This window comes from Scaptodrosophila lebanonensis, unplaced genomic scaffold (genome assembly GCF_003285725.1).
Source record: "Scaptodrosophila lebanonensis strain 11010-0011.00,11010-0021.00 unplaced genomic scaffold, SlebRS2 tig00000001-arrow-pilon, whole genome shotgun sequence".
In the NCBI taxonomy this organism is placed as follows: Eukaryota; Metazoa; Arthropoda; class Insecta; order Diptera; family Drosophilidae; genus Scaptodrosophila; species Scaptodrosophila lebanonensis.
In genome coordinates this window covers 25,181,744-25,202,797 of record NW_022060529.1, presented here as the reverse complement: position 1 = coordinate 25,202,797, position 21,054 = coordinate 25,181,744, and the positions used below count along the sequence as shown (strand labels likewise).

Sequence of the window (21,054 nt, the reverse complement as noted above, 5' to 3'; positions counted from 1 at the left end):
CGCGTTGCTTTGCGGCGAATACACCGGTGTCCGCAGATGCTTAACACCGTAGCCCTCCATCATGTCTATAAACTGCTTGGACGTGAATTGCTTACCATTATCGGAGTGTATGACTTCTGGAACGCCGAACGTATGGAACACTTCGTTCACCAAGAAGTCGACGACGCTCCGAGTGGTGGCCTCTCGCATCGCCTTCAGGAACGTGAATTTGGTGAAGTGATCTACCACTATGAATATGAAGGCGTGCCCCTTCCTTGATCGCGGATACTTGCCCAAGAAGTCTATGTATAACTTCTGGAACGGCCTCTCCGTGACGACTTCTGCACCAATTCCCACCTGCATCCCGTAATTGGTGGCTTTCGTCTCTTTGCAGACCACGCATTTTCGGACCACTTCAGCAACGTCTTTGGCCATTCCCGGCCAATAAAACTGCCGCCGCAACCAGGACAACGTCTTCAACACTCCTCCATGCGTTGACGCTTCGGTATGGGCCTTCGATATAAGCATGCCGGTTAGCGCACGCGGAACCCACAGTTTCCACACACTGCCTTCGAGCTGATCTTCTAGCCGATTGAAGGATGTCTTTTTGTAGATCACCCCGTTTTCAATTTTTAAATCAGGTAATTTATCTTTTTGACTTTGAATTTCGCTAATCAGCTCCCGATACTCCTCTGATTCGAATTCTGCGGTTTCTATACCCAACAGGTCTCCTGGGAAGAAATCCAACTCCTCTAAAGTTTCGGCTTCGGTGCTTCTGGACAGCATATCCGCCACGATGTTGTCGGAGCCCTTCCGGTGCGTGATTTCAAAGTCGAAGCCCTGGAGCAGCAACGACCAACGAGCCAATCGCCCGGACAAATCCTTCATGGACATCAGCCATTTCAAACTGGCGTGATCGGTTATGACTGTGAATGGCATCATTTCGATGTATGGCCGGAATTTTTGTATCGCCAATACCGCCGCCAAGCACTCCTTCTCGGTCACCGAGTAGTTCACCTGGTGCTTGTTCATCTTGGCAGAAAAGAACGCAATGGGCCTCTCGTTTCCCTGCAAATCCACCTGGAATAATACGGCTCCGACGCCAATATGGGATGCGTCACATTGTACAAAAAATGGGCGTGAAAAATCCACGTGTACCAGCACTGGCGCAGATGTGAGCGCCTTCTTCAACGCCTCAAATGCTGCAATCGCTTCGCCACCGAGTGAGAACCTACCTCCCGATCGCTTTTTCAAAGCCTCAGTGAGCGGAGCCGCTAAGGTGGCAAAATCTTTAATAAATCGCCTGTACCACCCGGCGGTTCCTAAGAAAGCTCGAACCTCCTTTACGGACCTTGGCACCTGTATGCGCTGTATCGCCTGCACCCGTTCTGGATCTGTTCGAAGCACGCCGCCGCCCACGATAAATCCCAGGTATTTCAACGTTTTAAAGCAAAACTTCGACTTTTGTAACCCTATCGTCAGGTTTGCCTTCTTGAGGCATTCAGCTACTCTCTTCAGGTACTCCAAGTGCGTATCAAAATCAGCCGCGAAGACTACCAAATCGTCTAGATATACTTTAACGTTGGACCTCAGTTCATTCGGTATGACCTTGTCCATCAGCCGGCACAACCTTTGAGCGGCGTTACACAACCCGAAAGGCATCATGCGGAATTGGTACAACGGTCGCCCTGGTACCGTAAACGCAGTGCACCTTCTACTGGACTCCTCCAACTCCACCTGCCAAAACGCAAATTTCAGGTCCACACTGGAAATATAATATGTCTGATCGATTCCAGATAGGATTCCCTCCACGCATGGTAGCGGATAGGCATCTTTGACTGTCAGTTTGTTCAACTTGCGGGCATCGAGGCAAAAGCGGTTCTTGCCCGGCCGTCGCACTATGGTGGTGCGGTTACTCCACGGACTATCGCTTACCTCGATGACGCCAAGCGCCAGCATGCTGTCCACCTCATCCCACACAATCTTCTGCATAGCGGGTGATAGAGGGTAGTGCCTGTCTTTCACTGGCTCTGCTCCGCTGACCAATTCAATTCGGTGAGTCTCCAAAGTAGTCTTGCCTAATCCCGCTTCTTCGAAGGTTAAAAATTCTTTTTTTACTTGTTCCAATTGCAGCTTTTGTTGTTCATTCAATTTCCACATATCTGGTTCAGGCCTTACTTCATCCTGGTCCGCATAATGCGCCACTCTATCAGCTAGCAATTCATCGAGGACAAGTCTTTTAACGGCTGGCTTTTCTGGAGGAATTAATAGTGGTGCCAAGTTAAACAGCCGCCAAAAGTCGATACCGAAATACGCGTTCTGTTCGAGTGATGGGCATACGTAAAATTCCACTTCTTTGGCCTCTTCTCGATACACCACTGGTAAACGCACTCGTCCAATTACGGCTCTGTCTTCACCGCCTGCTGTTTTAATTATCGAAATGTAATTTCTGGGCACCATGCCAATCTCTTTCAGCAGTTCCAGACTGCCCTTGCCTAGCACGCTTACCGAGGCCCCGGTATCCAGCAAACCGCGTAGCACATGGCCTCGTACCAGTACTTCGGCAAAAATCCTCGGATCTGCTGCTCCTTCGCGTCGCACTGCCTCGGCTACCAGCTTCTTCGTCTGCCTTCTCCCTCGGAATCGTGCTCGGGCCTTTTTAACTTTGGCTGTCACCATCCTCATCCCATCTAACTGATGTTGGGCAAAAATTCTATTACGCGCCTCCAGATATGCCCGCATCTTTTCCTCGTACGGTAAAAATTTCAACTTATTACTATATGGGGTATTTTTCTTATGAAATTCTTCTTTCAGGACCGCTCCGCTGTCATCCTGGTGGGCACCTGTGTCGAGCGCGATTCGCCCACTTGCTCCGCACTCCGACGGCCGTTTCCCGTGCAATCGGGACAGGTTGGACTATAGGTGTCGGGCCTGCCACACCTATAACAGAAGACGCGCCTTTCCGGTGACATGCAGTCGCGGAAACTATGGCCGGCTTGTCTGCAGTTCCAGCAAACTAACGCCCGTTGCGGACGCCTTGCCAAACGCGCCTCTTCAACTACGCCGAAATCCGCCGACTCCTCGCCGTTAGTGTCGTCGACCAACTCCTCCACTGCCGGTGGACGGTTTCCGCCACTAAAACGTGTGCCGCTGCGAGTTGGGAACACGCCTTCCCGCCGCTGGACCATAGCTTCCACCTCTACGCATTCGTCACGTAAGTGGTCTACCGTGTACACGCGCATCGCATACACATAACGAGCTAGTTCTATTTTTAATCCTTTTTTTATATATTTCATCATCTCGTTTTCAGATGGTGCTGTGTGGAGACGCGACGCCAGTTTCCTCATGGCATGGAAGTACTCCTCAACGCTTTCGCTTGCCTTCTGCCGTCTTTCGCGCAATTGACGCATGCGCTCGAATTCATCGGCGGCGCCTTTAAAACGGGACAGCATGCTCCGTTTTAGTTCTGGCCAGCTGTCTGCCCGGTGGTCCCTGACGTACTGCCAGTACCACTCGCGAGCGTGCCCAGTTACTAACAGATGGAAACTGTTTAATACTTCGGACCATGCGCAGCGACACTGCCTCTGAAGGAACTCGACCTGGAAAACGAAGTCTTCAACAGCCATTTTTTCCTTATCGCCGCTGAAAACGATGTCCCACTTTTCGACGCGGCACCATCCGGATCTGCCATTCGCCGCTACATACGGAGGAGGCGGGTCCAGCTGACCACTCCCATCGTAACGCCTGTTGCCTCTTCGACGGGCCGACTGTGCTGCGGGATTTTGCCAATTTCGAGCTGTGTTGCTGCTATTGCCAGCTCCACTGGAGGAATTAGCTGCCGCTGGCCTTGCTACTGGACGCGAAGTTCCTCTTGCTGGTGTTAGAGGTTCAGCCTGGTATTGATGCGGCCGTTTTGGCACCGCACCCCGATTCTGGCTGACTGGCGGTTGCCATGCTCCATTTGCAGCTGAATCGCCGCTATTCGCTCGCGGTTGCAAAACTTCTTTCAACGCGCCCATCAAGTCTTGAAACCCCATTCGGATTTCCTCCTGCAACACTTTGTTGATACCCTCTTTTTGCGATTGGCGGTATGTTTCGTTCGCCTGGGCCACTGCTGCTTCTACCACCGACGCGACTACTGGCTCGGCGTCCCAGTGTACTGCTGGTGCTATGGACGGCCTCGGAGGAGTGTGCATGAGGCCACCGGTGGAAAAACCTACGGCTCCTTCTAGGTGTTCCTCCAGCACTGGATCATCATTTCTGGCAGTTCTCGACCTTGTGTTATACGCCCGCGCAGAATCCTTCTCCATTTCAATCCAAAAAAAATACGCTCTGTTTTTTTTATAATATTTATTTATATTTTGGATTATGAATTTGTTCAGCTTTCAAGCAGGCCCCGAAGAAAAAATCGTATTAATTGGATAATTGTATATATGTATGTATTCCAAACAATGAAAATGTTTGCAAACGCCCAAAACAACAAAAACAAATGGGCAAGAAAATATATGTACGCTGAATATGTATGATGGATAAATAAATAAATAAATAGGTACAACAATAAATAGATAAATATGTGAATTGGAATAAATAAATATGAATATAGTAGTAAAAATAAAAAAAACAAATCTTTAAATAAATTCACGTCCAACTTTGCACGGAAACCAAAAAAAAAAAATATATACGCTCAACCACAAGACAAATGTAACATATGTATGTATATGCACCAAACGTAACCAAAAAGACCTAATAAAATGTAAGCAATAAACAAACAAATTTTCTTTTAAACTTCTGTATATAGGGGCTGAGACTCACACTCCGCCGGAACCCAAACACGGCTCCTCTAATATCTACGCCTGTTACAGCTGCCCTACGCCACAATCCTGCTATATTTGTTCGCTGCTACATTTATCGCCTTGACGGCGATGAACGACAGCCAACAAATTAAATGGTTGCTTCTTGACACCCAATTCTGTTTTGTGCACCATCTGCTCTGGCTCACCGTGCGTAGCGGTGCATCGCAGGCGACTTTCCTAGTCATCCTGGGCCACCGGTACTCTACGTCCACCAGGCAAACACGATGACACCACGGCGACCGTGCACAAACGAATTGACGCAAGAATTACAACAAAGAACACTGAAACGAAATAACAAAACAAACGCGCATTGGAATCCCCCCATAGTACCCATTGCCTAGCGTCGTTCCAAATGGCAGTCGCAAACGAAGGGCTCATACTCGCACCTTCGTGACTTACTGTCCATGTCACACACGCTTGCAGTTGGTGCTATAAGGGATTCCGTCCCTACCATACCGATCGTCGGCCCCTAGCCATCGGCTTAATTTATTTTTTTCCTATCTAAATTCTCAGCCTGCGTACGGCGGCTGCCTAGACTCCTCCCCAAACGTGGTACAGGGCCCTAAACAACTCCACCTACTCCTTGGCATTAAAAATTCAAACATCCAAATTTGGGCGCCATATTGTTACGACTACGCTTTTCCTCTTGGGCAACGCCGGCTGGCTCATCGGAATTCTCCTTGGGTGTGTGGTTCCAACCCTATGCCCGCGTGAGTCGTACAATAACCGATAACACGGTTCCTCCATCGATAAACAAAATGCCATCACTACAATAAATTCGACGCGCAATATACAAAACCGAATTCAAAACGTAAACAAACCAAAAAAACTAACATAAACTAAAAGAAACGTACTGCGACAAGAAAACAAATAAACGGATAACTCCCTCAAGCCATCCGTACGAATACGGGTGACTGTAAAAGGAGATAATATACGTGCGGACGGACAGGGATTGGAGGCATCGGACAACTGTATGGGATTTAGCTGTTGTTATCCCAGGCGTACCCTCCCTGCCTGTATCCAAAGCCAAAATGTTTCTTGGATACCCTATTTTTGGACCGTGCTTGGGCTATTCCATGGCACAGGTGAGTCTCCCGCCCCTACTGATGCTGCTTTAATGCATCATCACCAACGGTGCGACCATTAAAATTAACAATTAATTTTCAGTTTATGTGGCTACAAACATACATATATTTCAGTGTGATTGAGTGTGAGTGAAAACAATGTAAATATGGAACAATAATAATTTATATAAAAACAAAATAAAGAAGGCTTGCCAACGGCCAATGCGGTTCTTTATGTGCGCCAACATGCAAGTATGCTTATGGCAAATAAATATGTATATAGATATATGTGTATGTGTATGAGAAAAATATGCGCGGTACAAAAATTTATAGAAAAATGTCTAACCAAATCCTAACGAGAGCTCTCGACGGTCATGGGCGCAATAGAAATATAAGAATACATATAAAACACTGCGCGCTACTGCAATTGGCAATCTTCATACAATATAAGTGTGTATAAGAGTGTGAACTTTTTTTTTTTTGAATTAAATAGAGCGCCAAGCTCTGTTTAGGTGCCACTTTCTGCCTTGTTTTGGTTTTTATTATATCTGTATATATTCTTTCTTTTGTATTATCTTCCTTTTTTTTCTTTTGCAGAAACTTCAATGGGGCGGCGTGTGGGACCCTGCAGGCGCAGCCCATACAAACGACACGACGTAAGGCGCGCGGGATCTCTGCCTGATGTCGCTGCTCAACCGCGAACAATAGGCACGGCGCGTGGCCAAGGAACGGACTCACCGGCTTGTCTATCCTCCGCTGCTGATGGCGCAGACGGACGTGTCTGCTGTTGCGTTGTGGTGGCGCCGCTATTGCTGCTGCCACTTCTTGGGTGGGCGCCTTTGCTCCGGCTGCCACTGTCGTTGCTGCTGCTGCCGTTGAAAACGCTGGTGCTGGATCTGCTGCTGTCGTTGAAGACGCTGGTGCTGGATCTGCTGCTGTCGCTGTTGCTCCTGCTACGATGCAGCTCGTGCTGCTACTTATGACGGCCGCTGCAGCTGCTGTGTATGGTTCCACCGCTGTCCGAAAACTTGGCGATATGCCGGAAAATCTATATGCCAAGGAACAAAAGGCATTTAAGCACTGGTCGGCACATTTAAGTGGATATACAGGTATGTATACATCGGCATTAGTTCTGCCTTGCATCTATATCCTTATGCTCACCTTCGAACGGCTTCTGGTTCTTCCTTTCCTTTTTCAGGTTTCAGCACGGCCTCCAGTTCACCAAACGAAAACACTGCCTCGTGGGTCTGCACCGTCGCCCCAAAAACAGGAATGGCGTGTTGCGGCTTGCCTTTTATAGGCCGGATGTCGTATGCCTGCGGATTTTTACGTCCTTGCGCATCCGTTCATCACGGCCTTGACGTTTCCCCACTTTGAGGTGCCATCGGGACACAACCCTGCGCCTGCGTGGCTGCAGTTGCCACCATGGTGCCTCGCTCGGTACCGCTAGATGGCGCTGCAGTACCTTTGTAAATTCTTGGCGCCTTCCGTAGCGCTGCCACCTTTTATTCTTCGTGACCAGCCCGATGCAACAATGTATATGATTTGTTCTTATCGATCTCAATAAATAATTAGATTTTATTATTTAAATATTCTGCTTATTGCATTCAAACTTCGATATTTTGGTGGTATCGGTGGCTTCAACTATCGAAAGTTTTACTCTAGCAAATTGAGATGAGAATTGTCAGTGCTTTTTGATCGTGGCTCATCGCTGCACGGCATTGACACGAGTGCCGTGTTTCATATTCCGAGTTTGTGCGTGACCGTATTGACTCAATATGGCACGAAAATACTCAAATGTGAATTTAAAATTAGGATATACCCTTATAATTATTCCCCCTTTTTTGCAAATCGTCTATCTTAAAACGTTGCGTTATCTCTATATATAAAACAGTTTGCGCTGATAATTGGTGATCAACGCACAGCCCAAACGGTAAAAGATGAAATTTGGACTCAAGTATCCTTTCATAGTATCCATCATAGTGTAGGAGCACACTAAGAAAGGCTTTTGGAAAATTCTAGCTCCAAAGGGGGGAAAACGAGCTTTAAAAAATATTAGTTATAGTGGTCATGTTCGTTTAACGAAATAGTTTGGCAATAACAAAAATGTAACGGACTACTGAACAATTTTTTGTCAAGAACAGAAAATGTTCATTTAAATACCTTAAATGCCTTCCTACTGGTAACTTATAAGGTGAAAACATATGGGTAGGTTATGCACACACAAAATAAATACAATTGGAAAAATTATATTGAGCCGGGTTAAGACGGGCAATACCTGCTAGTATTACATAAGTCTTTTACAATTAAGTATTCACATCTTATATTATGGTTTCAATATAATGTGCCAAAGGGTAACTTTCTAAGTTATTGGAAAAATAATAAGCATCGTGTCTATAACTGAACTGATGTGGACTTGATTTACATTTTTTTAGTTTTCAAAATATTTTTAAGCGCTCTACCCAAAAGAGTTGTTATAACAATATCGGAATAACCATTATTGGTAACCAGGTTTTCCAACTTTTTACTGCACGTTCACGGATAGATGTCCGTCTATAGGAACACAAAGATCACGAAAAGAATTCAAATTTTTATGTTTATATTTTCCTAAGATCCTTTTTTCAAGGGTTACGTAAAAATTTGTATTCTTTTCTTTATTAATTTTGCTGTTATTATTACAAAAACTTTTATAAATGCGTTGACAAAAAAATGCAATCAACTTTAAAAAAGATGAGGTTATTTAAAACTAAACACTAGAAATGACTGTTGGGAACTTAAAATCCAAGTGGAACAAGCCGATTTTTTTCGATGCCGACCCTTCCTCTTCTCCCAATTATGGTTTTTCCGTAACAATTCTTGCACAACCAGGAGGAACAAGAATGGATTGGAGTGTTGCATGAGTTGCGTGCTCACAATGCTCGATTCTCATATTGTATTGTGGCATCTTTCTATTCAAGTTACACAATTTCAGTTCATCGCACTGAGTTTCACATGCAGCTTAGTTTCCTAACAGCTTGTACTACTTGTATCCAACCTGCATATCACTTTGCTTGCTTGTTTTACCAACTCACTCAATTCTAGTTTTATAAAACAGCGAAAGCACCAACTAACCATAATAACAACAGTAACAGTAAGAGCAACCACAGAACAACAACAACAACAACAGCAGGCAATGCTGTGGCTAATCAACAGCGGTCTCAACCTAAGCACCGCTCTCAACCTTAACAAATAGCGACGAAAATTGCAACAAATGTGTTACGAATAGTTCGTGATCGTGGCATGACAGAATGTCGCCAGCAACAACTGCAACTGCAACAGCAACAGCAGCAGCAGAGCTCGCAGCAACAAGCCTGAAAAATCAAGCAAAGAATGCTACGAATACGGCTTAGGTTCGTTCAACGAGGAAATCGTTGGACGCTGAACGAATAACATCACGAATTAACCTCTTAACAGCCTGAGAGATTCGGAGCCGACATCGTAGCCAGTTGAGCGGGCAAGCGACAAAGCTCGAAGTAAAGATGACGATGACGGCGTCTCCGACGCTCAAACGTTGACAACAAAGTTGCAATTGCTGGGCCAAAAAGGAAAAAAGCAAAAAACAGCAAACGATCAACAACAGCAACAAAAACAAGATTAGCGCGTTGATTAGGCAGCCGAAATGCCGCTGCTGCGGTTTCTTGTTTTTTGTAAACTGAATGCTGATGCTGCTGTTGTTCTGGCTTGGTTGTTATTGCTGATGGAATAAATTGCAGACATTATTGTTGTTGTTGTTGTAAGTGGCTGAAGCTGCGATTTAGCCACACTCATAAAATGAAATCGTTGGAAACAGATCGTGTCACTAGTTGTTACAAAATACTTGTAATTCGAGGGCTCGGTTTGGAGCCGAAACCGAAAAATTAACAGAGACAGAAACAGCAAAATATTCAGCAACACAGGCAATACTTAGATCGAAAGCAATAGCGCAAACTTTCGTGCCAAAAGCTTCCTTCACTACGCATATAAAGTTGTTACAGTTTTCTATGCAATTGCTATAAAATAGAAGTTTTCCATGGCTACCCGCACGCTCATTATCGTGTCCGTGTAATATTTCCCCAAGTTTTGTCATTTGGCATATGTCTCATGCATTTGGCTCTCCATTCCAGCACACACCTTCTATTCCATCCCATATACTTACTGCCAGCTATGCAAACTATGCAAGTTCTGGTCTCATATGTATATACTTGCATGTAAGTATGTATGTATGTGTGCATGTCAGTTTTGCGCTCGCGGACAATGGCAGAAAGTTTGTTGTATAGTATGCCGTTCAAGTGAAAGTCCTAGTTGTCCTGCTCATGCTGCTGCCGCTCCCGTTACCGCCACCACCACCGCTCGAAGCGTTTTTCAAGAAGTATAACTTTAATGATAATGACATTTGCTGAAAAAGTAGCGCAATGTTTAGAATACGCCAGCGCTAATGCGTCGCTTCCAAAAGTTTTCTCATACAGAACAGGGACAATTGTACAGTCGTCACAATACAACAAATTGTTTAAAGTACATTTTCCTTAATTCTTCGTTCTTAAAAAGCTTAATAATATGACGGTTTAGTATTTGAATCAGATTGCCTATCTAAAATTAAATAGTTATCACAGAGATTAATATATATATATTGGTCTGAATTTTTGGTAGTATTCATATCCCTATGAAAAAGGTTAAGGTTGTTTTTTAATTTGTTTTTTAATGGGTTTTTTGCATGGCTGTTATAGTTTCAATATGGAAATTTGTAATCTGTAATTTCCTAAAGGATATGACTATTTTGATAAATCCTGTAAATGTTTGCAATAATGAGAAAATGTTCCTTTTGGCCCTAAAAATAAATCGAGCTACGCCACTGCCCAAATGCTAGCAAATGCTCTTGTGGGATTTTCAAATTCACTCGGCAGCGTCGCTCAAACTTTGGCACAGAGATATGAAATGGCAACGAGTTGTGCAGAGTTTTGTATTGCAAACTTTTTAACGTGTTGGCTAGGCAATATAACGTTGATATGAAGTAGTACACATACAAGTATACTACACAAGTATATTTTCATGTAACTAAAAAAAAAGAAGATGAATGATATTGCAAATTTAGCAGAATCTTGTTCACAGCTTTATACATGAATAATAAGCTTTAAACGCCAATTACAAAACGTCGATAAAATTAGAGAAAAAGAGGAGGCGTTGTGCTCATTAGCCCCACTATGGAAATGAACAAAAATAGAACCAACCAGCGCTAACAAAACGATGCCAGAGGTGTCAAGTAACTGTAGTAAGAGTGAGAGGTAAGTAAGCCAACTGGCGTTGGCCTTCAGAACATTTTGCTCAGCTGGCCATCAGTCGCCAAAGTAGAGTGCAGTTGTGGAGCCTTTCGTTTTATTGCAAATACTGCACCATTTTTCCATTAAACTCGGTTGACCGGCAGGCGTAATACTTTTCGCATTCTACATGAACAGTCAATACTTTCTAAACTCCGCGCCTGCAGTTGTTTTATTACAAGTTACAATTTCCTCAGACGCTCAGAAAGCGTGCACGAATACAAAATTTATTGGGCAAGCAGTCTGGGGGACAAAAAGTACCTTTATTCAGTCGAGTTTCTTTGGTGTATAAATCGCTGCTCACAGATCCGCGATGAACACTCAAAATAGGAAAATTTCGCCTACATGTATAAATACATACGTTTAATACCTGGATTATTGTTAGAAATTAGTTAGAACGAATTTGTTTTAGTTTTGTGCATTGACATTTAAGCAAGGTTGCTTAAATTACATACTTTTAAATTTATCGGCACCCAAATTACGGTTTCCGTATAGAGGTTTTAAAAATTTCTGTAATTTACAGCATACTTTCAGGCTGCTATCAAATTGAATACAGTCGATGGTTGCTCGAAAAAGTATGCAATATTTAAACGCACATCGCTCTGTGGCGCATATTGTAACAGATTCAGTAACATTAACATAACCAATAACATTACAAGTAACATAATTAATAACATAATCAGTAACATAAGCGTAATCGGCAATCAATGCTTGAGTCAAGACGCCACAACAAAGCAGCAAGCGATGCTTTATCTAATGCAGAGATTTTAGTTCAAGTAGGCTTTGTTTATAAATTGATTTTCTATAACAACAATAATAACGTTTCCGAGATAAATTGAAACTTTTGCTTTTGTGAAAACAAAGATTTCGTTCGACAATATTTTCAGATTAGCGTTAAGTATTTTGCCAAATTTTAATTAAATCTAAGCAATATGCCGAATGAGTCGCGTCGTCCATCACGTGCCTCTCATGGAGCTGATTTGATGGAAGTTGTTGTGCGACCAAAAAAGTATTATCGCGTTAGCCATACGGGCCCGATTGATCCAAACCGGACTAAAATTGTTGTAGATGTCGGGGAGACGTGGCGCATACTTAAAAATGTCGCGGTTCTATCGATTGCCATGATGACGCAGTACGTGGCATACCAGGTGAGAAATTAATATTGGTAATTCGTACAGCGACTATAATGATCGATAACAGGGAACGCTTAATCTTCAATCCTCCCTTAATGCGGAAGGTGGCTTGGGAACCATTGCACTATCCGGTATATATTTGTCGATGGGCGCATCCTGCCTAGTTCTTCCGACCCTTATGATACGTCGGTTGACTTGTAAATGGACCTTGGTCATAGGAATGATCTGCTTCATTCCTTATATAGGGTTTCAACTATTTTCGAAGTAAGTATTGGCACAGCTCTATGTTGGCCCCATCGCAATTAAGTCTTTTTACTATTTTTTTTTATCAAGATTCTATACCTTAATACCGGCGGGTATCTTATTAGGAGTTGCTGCTGCACCCATGTGGGCTGCACAGGCTACATATTTAACTCAAGTCAGTCAGATCTACGCGATTTTAAAAGGCTCCAATGTAGATGCTGTAATAACTTTATTTTTCGGGGTGTTCTTCTTCGCGTGGCAGAATGCAGATACAATAGGCAATTTGCTTTCCAGTGTAGGTGAGTAAGCGCGGCATAAAATCGACATCGGTATTGAATTTGAGAGAAACGCCTGAAATGGAAATCCGCGGATTAACTAGCAATAGTTATATAGAATCCAATGAAAGCTTATAACACAGCACATGAAAATAATAATTAGTAAATAACTTTGGCAGCACTTTGTTATTGTGCGTACTAACTATTACTCACTAAACTTTACTACAATTTCATATATCAACCCTAAAATAGGTTCCCTAAAATAAGGTAAAACAAGTGGAAAAGCTAAAGTCGGGTGTCCCGACTTTGAAAAACTCTATACATATAATTAGTACATACTTGTATGTGTAATAATTATAAAAACACAGCACAAAGCTGAAATAAAACAAACTCTTATAATGTACACACATGGGGCATATGCGTATAAAATTTGGTGTCTCTATTTCTGAAAGTCTCTGAGATCTAGGACGGACAGACGGGCAGACTGGCCTAGATCGACTTGTCTTGTCATGCTGATCACGAATATATACTATATACTTTGTAGGGGTCTGCCACGTCTCCTTTTACCTAATATACTCGTGTACATTCACATGTACAGAGTATCATTTGCATTGCTTTCAGTTTGATAGCTATTTTCAGCTGATGAAGAAGTAGATCTACTTCTACTCTTAAGTAACTCTATTGTGGTTGGCATATTTTGAGAGGATTTTTTAGCAGGTGAAAATGTGAAGCAAATTACTTCTTTTTTTCTGCAGCTTGTAAAGTAGGTTGGAAAAGGCGACGGGGCTGGACTTGTTACTGAGGAAAATGGTAAAAGTATAAGTTGCCTTCAAAGTATGCTAAGCTTGTACAGAAAGAAAACTTAAAAACTTTTTAATGTCGGGGTTGTGTGTCCCTGTGTGGCACTAAATTTTCTTTTTCGAAGGTATTGCGACGGAATGTAGCTTAAGTTGTATGTATCCATGGTGCTAGCAATAGGTGTGGGGTACCATTGCGAGTACTATCTATCTAGAGCTATGCATTTATGTACTCAGACAAAGTACAATAGGAGTAAGATTATAGTCTACCAAATGATGCCATTGTAGTCCAAGTTTCAGTATCCTGCTCCGTAATGTAGCTTCGTCTTTTGTCTGTAGTTCCATGTGTCGTTCCCCGAATTTTGTATGCAAACTGCGACTGTGATAGCAGCCGCTCTTACCGTTTTTTAGAAAGAAATACTACCATTATATAGAGTGTTGGCTCTATACCTGAGCAGCGAACGTTAAACAATGTTAGGTTTCCTCTTTTTACTTACAAATTGTTCATTATGAAATCCGTTTGAAGGACTTAACTTTTTTGTGATACCTCAAAAAAATATGTCGGAAAATATGTTAGAGTTTTGGCTCAGGCCTATTTTAATAGGTACTAGTGCCCTACCTATATAACCTTGAAAGTTGTTTCTTAAATGCTAAATAATGACAAAGTTTCCAAGTTCCCTCTGGCAACATAGGGCTCGAAAGTAAAAGTGAACATACATAGGTCACGTTTTTTTCTGAAATGGGGAATATTTTTTTGTCAAGGTGGAAGAGCCGCCTTAAGTGTGGAAATATGGAGAAATGGATAGAAGACTTTGATTTGGTTTGTTGGCCCGCCTCAAGCTTTGTGTATTTTTGCGGAATAACAATTCCCCAATTGTCGCTCATTTACTAAGCGGCTTGCACTTGTGCAATCGGCTATATTTATGGAGAGGCGGTCTCTATGCAAGAGTACAAATGAAATTGTTTTACAGCGTCTCGTGTAGTTTTCTTAAGGATAACGAGCGACACCAGCAGCTGTTCGCAGGGCTCGCCAGGGTTGAGTAAAAGGCAATAGAATGCCGGCTTGTGTTGAGCACGAGCACGGCGTGTTGCTCGGAATTTGTAATTGCAATGCCAGTTAATTAAATACAGTTTTACTTTATGTGCTTCTTTCAATTCGTTTGTTTCGTTGCTAGCTGGTGCTGTTGTTTATGTTTCGAGTGCGCTATTTTACTTTATTTTTCATTTAGCTTGGCTCCTTGTTGGCTACATTGTTCTATTTTCCTGCCTAGATAGATGTGCACAGAAGCATTGTGTGTGCAACTGCATCGAGGACAGCGATACCAACAGCGACGTGTTTTACGAGCATGTGGCATGTGCAGTCAGTTCTTGTCAAGCCACTGTGCATGGAATGCATTTTGATGAGCTAGGAGCCTGTTATTTAAACAACACAATATTTGCAATGAAAGATTATAACACAAGTATTTTGAAACATTTGGTACTCTGGTTCTATAAATCTTAGTTGCTTCTAGTTGCCCGTGTGATACCGATATCCGCATATATGAAGAGTCTTGCAGAGACAAAAATATTGATTTATTTATTTTTATTGATTAATTTATTTCATCGACAAACAAAACTGTCAATTTGAAAAAATCAAATCGATACAGTACTTATACTAGATAAAACTGAAGAATAGTAAAGCCTGTAGAAATAAGAAAAATATCTAATAACGAATCCGACTCGGTGGGGGAATTTTATTTGCCAAACGGCCAGCTATACCCTGATTCATAGCAGAGAGTAGTCAGAGATGTTATTAGACCTAACAAAAAGAAAAGAAACAATATCAATAAAAGATAAAGAAGAAAAATGATTAAATTAGAATAACAAATTAAACTTAGAATACTTAAATAATAAAAGATAAAATACAATTAAAAGCTAAAGGTGGAGAATCACTGACCCCTTGGGAGAAGATTTATTAGCCAGTCCGGCCAGCTATGCCCCGACTCACAGCAGTGGTGATCAGTGATTCTGCCGGAGGTAGCTGAAAATAGAAGATTTTAGTGAGGGAAGAGAGAGCTCACTTGAGATTAAACAGTAACAAGTATTATAATTAGAGCATAATACTCGATAGCAATATGTATTGTTCTTCTTTGTTGACAGAGCTTAAGCCTTTTACTGCACAGTCTGGATAACAGGAACAAAAGTTTCGAATAGCATTAATCACAGTCGATGTACCTCTCTAACTGTTTTCTGTCGCGATCCTATTCTAAAATGTGGAAAATACGTTTCTCCATGCTCGAGATTTCGTTTCCCTGCCGTACGACAAACGTCTATCGCCCTTAAATTGGTCAGGAGAGTGGTGGGCTATGCACAAATTTTGGCGCGAGTTTCCGCGCTTACGTCAAGCCTAATCCAGGATATGGAACCTGCCTATGGGACCCATCTCGACTTTGGAGCCATTGTAATTCTAAGCAGCAAGTTTAACATAAATTAAGTGGCATGGCAGAGCATAAACCTATACTATATAATGTCAGGGCGCGACTCACGCGCGCATTGCAATCAAATATTATTTATTTGATATTAACACATACAAAATGTTGTATAGTATAATGCCCTGGTTCTGGTACATCCACGTTAGCAGAGCCTCCAATAGCCGAGTGCTCACAAATTTATGTAAATTGTGCGCCTCTTGCTAGGAGAGCATTGCGCATAAATTGGCTTATTACGCCATAAATTTTATTTATTTTGATGAAATTTACACAACGCAGAAACGAAAGGCGATATTGAGGCGCAGGAAGTGTATAGGCAAGGCAGTATACATTGCGTAAGTTAAAGCGTAATGTTAAAGGAATTGAGCTTAAAGCTTTAAATCACAGATATCGTATAGTATAATGAGTAGCCATGTTGTTACTTGTTGACATTGTTATCTCATATGTATATGCCACATAACAAATTGAATATATAAAGCGTGTGAAATGCTTTTACAAGCCTTAATGGAAACGAGCCGCAAAGATTTAACCACGGCCCATAAAGCGGAAGCGCCATTGCATTCCATTGGTTTCCTGGAAAAGTTAGCTTGGGTGTTTATGGATTTTGATTGCTGTCGTGCAATGAGGCGGATGGAGCTTCGGCTGATGGAAGATAAGCAGCGTGCGTGAAACAACTGCGATGGGGAGGAGTAGAGGGCGACATTTTTTTATGAATGCAAGCGAACGGTTTTCCTTTGAAGGCCCAGGGAGTAGCGCAGGGTATATGAGCTGTGCTGATAAGCGCGTTCTATCATACCAAGAGATGGCCAAGATTTTAAATATGGGTGTGGAGCATATGGAGTATGAGACTTGAAATATGCGCAAGAAGCTGATTTAAAAGGCATTGACGCGTAAATTATGCCCGTCACAGAACAGGGCATTTGATGGTGTGGAAAAGTTAACTGCAGTCAAGCGGCTCATAAATCCCCATTAAAACGAAAACAAGGCAGTACCGCCCAGGAACAACAAGCAATTGCTTTGCAAGTATATGCAAATGGCAATGCAGCTCTAGCCTGCTCTCGCACACTTGAGCATCAATTAAAATGTAGAATTACTCTGATGTATAGGACGTTAACGTTCCCATCCAAATCAACCACACAATGCGAACTAAGAGAAATGCACACACAGCTAAAGGTTTTAATAAAATCCGAGGCATAGGGATTCAAGTAAGCCTCAATCTGTACAGTAAGGCTGCAATTGACAGGCAATGGGTGTAGTTATTGCAACAATTTCTAGTTGGTAGAAACACATAAAATCGGGTCGTCCTGTTGAAGTATCTGCCAGTCAGTTTCCTAGTTCGCTTACGGAGCAGTGTTGCTTATAAATTTTGTTGAAATCTAAGTAATTAATTGCGTGAATAAATAAAACGACTGAATGAGGCAAAATTAGACTAGAAGCACTACAGTTTTTTCACAAAAATATCATTTTTGGTCATCCGTTTTGAAACTTGAATGCGAAAAAGTGTTTGAAAATGTGTTTTAATATCTTTAATTGATGTATTATTATTAATTAAAAGCTTCAAATATGTTTTAATATCATGGCGATGATTTAGAATTAACATTTGTAGTTTTAACAAGAAAGGAATGCTAGAGTAGAGCGGGCTCAACTCTTCCATACGCTGTACACATTCCCAACAATAAGAAAATCTTGTGAATTTGCATTAATATGGTAATATAGGACACCCAAAAAAAAAGAATATGTAATGAAAATACTGCAGCAGTTACAAGTTTTTCCTAAGATTAAATATATATAAATTGCTTAGAGGTTTTGCCAACAGGGTACCCTGTTGAGTGCAAAACTTGGCTTAAATACGCGTAGCCTTAGAACTATGAGTATGACTCTCTTCATCCATCTCGATAGATGGACATATCAAGATCGGTTAATCTTACATAGAACCAAGTATACAACATTGTATTTTCGACTCATTTCTACGTGACATTGCTATTTTCTCTCCTTACATTGTATTGCATTGGACATCTACTAAATTTATTATCGACTCTTGGTTATACCCCGTAGCTGGAGGTTAAATACTATACAAGTATATACATGTATATATAGCATAAATATATGTATATACTTTTTGTAATATTTATCAATCAGTGCAATTACTATGACAGGCTCTTATTTAAAACCCATTTCCATCAGCAAGCCACTGGCTTTACAATGGCTCGAAAAAATAATTCCGAGTTTCTAAGCTCTACATTTTGCACCTAAAAAAGAGTATGATTTCTACGCAATCCAAGTCATAAAAGCGCATATGGAGTCTATCTTATGGGGTACAACCTCTAAATCGATCGGCTCCCATATTTGCTTCGTTCTGTTCTGTTTTTGCACCCAGCAATTTCAATTCGTTTAACTGTGTTAAATTAAATCACAAATCAAAAATCAATTACGGTTATTACGACTACGATTGCGACGATTTCCAATCTCTAAACGAGACCAATACCCCCACCACACTGTTTCCAAAGCTCTGCCGTAACTGCATGGAGAGCAGCAGCTGTGGCGTTGGCAGTCAACGGAAGTGCGGACTGTGTCCCGGTATCTGGGACCAAGGCGCCATGCGCCATGCGCCCAGCGCCCTGCTGCTTTTGCCATTTGCCAGTGACTTTTACAATTCTGTCACCCACCACCGCACGGCTGGGTTGGCTTCATCAATAATGATGTTATCAGTTACAGTTAGAGCAGGCAGCAGGCAGCAGCAGAAGCGGCATCGGCATCGGCACGAAATCGGGGGCGGCAGCCCACGCTGCATATTTATTTAAAGTTATAAGGAAGCAGTGAAGAGCCGGGGGCTTAGTTTAGTTTCGAGTGCGTGCCAATCTGGATGTAAGTGTCTGTATGCTTGTATATGGGTGGGAGAGGTGGAGGTCGCAAGGAAGCAATTAAAAACGGTTTTCAATTTCGATTCGATAAAGATGTTAATGTTGTTGGGAGAAACATCAAATTAATGTTAAGGAAGTTGATAAACTACTCTGCAGTTGACTCAGTACCATTGCTTCTTCGCTTATGTACGTGGTCTGTTCAAAAGAAAAGGTGAATTTTTTTGAAAAGTATTTATTTATTCAGCAATATAAATTTTGTGCTCTTTAAAGTAATCCCCCTCAGATATAATGCACTTATGCCAGCGCTATTTCCAATCCTCGAAGCTCTTCTGAAATGTGCTTTTCAGCTCGTTCTTCGATTTTGATTTTATCTCATCAATTGTGGCAAAACGCTTTCATTTCATTGGTCTCTACAGTTTTGGGAATAAACACAAACGTTCCAAACCTCTCTTTTAGCATCCCATCGTAACCTTACGACCTTTTGGCAAGAACTCATGATGCACCACGCAGTCTAATCGAAGAAAACAGTGAGCACAACCCTCACCTTTCCTTTTGAACAGACCACGTAAAGGGTATATACAAGTAGAACATATTTTGTTCACTTCAATTAGTTAAGATTGCTCCAATTTAGCACTCCACTCTTGTTTTACTTCATTTTTGTACTCAATCTAAGGTATTTGAAATGACAGTGAAATGTGTGGAATCTGAAATGCTTTAAGCTAGTGGCATGGATAACAATTAAAGTCCAACAAAACTAACACGCCTGTTTCTGAATTCGATGCAATTATGCGGAAGTGAAATGCTATTTTTTCAAAATATATTTTATATGCATGCAAATTACAAGTTCCAAATAATTCTAAATTATCTTTTGTATCCAAATAATATCGAATGACTTTTTACCTTTCATCACATTCTAGGAATGTTTAACCCATGAGCAGCGGAACAAGAGTGTAAGTTTGTTTAAAATTTATGCATTTCACAAACACAGACACACACACCATTTTACTTTTAGCTCATTTCCTCATTAATTATTATTATTTTCAAATAATATTTCACGTTTTCTATTTACAGATAATACCCACCGATTCCAATTATATTAGTATTAGTAATCATAATTAATCCTTTACAGCATTCTGTCCCTTTCTCACAATTGAGTACGCAGTTCTTTTGCATATTTACCTCGATTACAATACTATACTGCTTTGTAACTAATTTTGTTAAACTTTCAATTGCAGCAAGGAAACTATCGCAATCAGGAAAAATACGAGAATCTGACAAAAGAGCTGGCACAGGCGCGTGCCCATTGGGAGGAGATCGATCATGCCAAGCATCAAGCTCAATTGGCTCAAAAACGCATAGAGGATACTGCTGAAGCGTCCGATGGCGAGGATGACGAGCTGGAAGATGATGTTCAGGTGAGCAATCGACAAAACAGGCCGTAGTTCCACATCTCATATGAAGACGACGGGACAGGAGCTATGTATATCAATAATGTATTGTCAACATCTCAATTAAATTTAATGTACTATATATTACCGAAAATTGTGTAACATATTACTGAACATTTTATGAAACAAAATGCAAGAGATGATGCTGCAGTGACATCATCATCATCTTGCTCGTGGTTTTAATTAATTGTCTTGCCTGGAAATTGCGGTGACAACACAGATGAGAACGCCATAAATGCCACAGCCCACAAAAACCAAAAGACGTTGCATCCCGGGCAGCTATAGTCTGACAGGCAACGGTTACAAAAGCGGCGACATTACCTTGATTTTGATGTTGCAGACGAAAAGTCTGCGCAACCGAAAGGCCAGCCAATCATCAGCTGGTGCCAGGATGCAGCTGTTGTCCTACTGCAGTGCGTCAACACGCAGAGAAAGGTCTGCGGCACTTTGACTACCAACTACGAGTATATGTAGCGCCACCATCCACTGTCCTGGCGGCATTGACGCAAGTAAAATGTGTCTGGTCATGAGTTAAATACTTCAATAAAACGTGTGGGGCATAAAACAATTGTCTGGCTGCACCGTAGATGTATGTACATATGT

General features: G+C 41.8%; 2 protein-coding genes across 2 annotated transcripts; both read left to right on the top strand.

Moving 5' to 3' along the window:
* The first annotated feature begins 5,451 nt into the window (after nucleotides 1-5,451).
* LOC115633918 lies at nucleotides 5,452-7,337 on the top strand. Its single transcript, XM_030531428.1, has 3 exons — nucleotides 5,452-5,917; nucleotides 6,494-7,005; nucleotides 7,095-7,337. The coding sequence occupies exons 2-3, from the start codon at nucleotides 6,855-6,857 to the stop codon at nucleotides 7,271-7,273; spliced, it is 330 nt and encodes a 109-aa protein (XP_030387288.1). The 5' UTR covers nucleotides 5,452-5,917; nucleotides 6,494-6,854; the 3' UTR covers nucleotides 7,274-7,337.
* A 4,793-nt stretch (nucleotides 7,338-12,130) lies between these two features.
* LOC115634101 lies at nucleotides 12,131-20,445 on the top strand. Its single transcript, XM_030531661.1, has 5 exons — nucleotides 12,131-12,374; nucleotides 12,427-12,623; nucleotides 12,693-12,905; nucleotides 18,520-18,856; nucleotides 20,239-20,445. The coding sequence occupies exons 1-5, from the start codon at nucleotides 12,159-12,161 to the stop codon at nucleotides 20,443-20,445; spliced, it is 1,170 nt and encodes a 389-aa protein (XP_030387521.1). The 5' UTR covers nucleotides 12,131-12,158.
* Nucleotides 20,446-21,054: the final 609 nt, after the last annotated feature.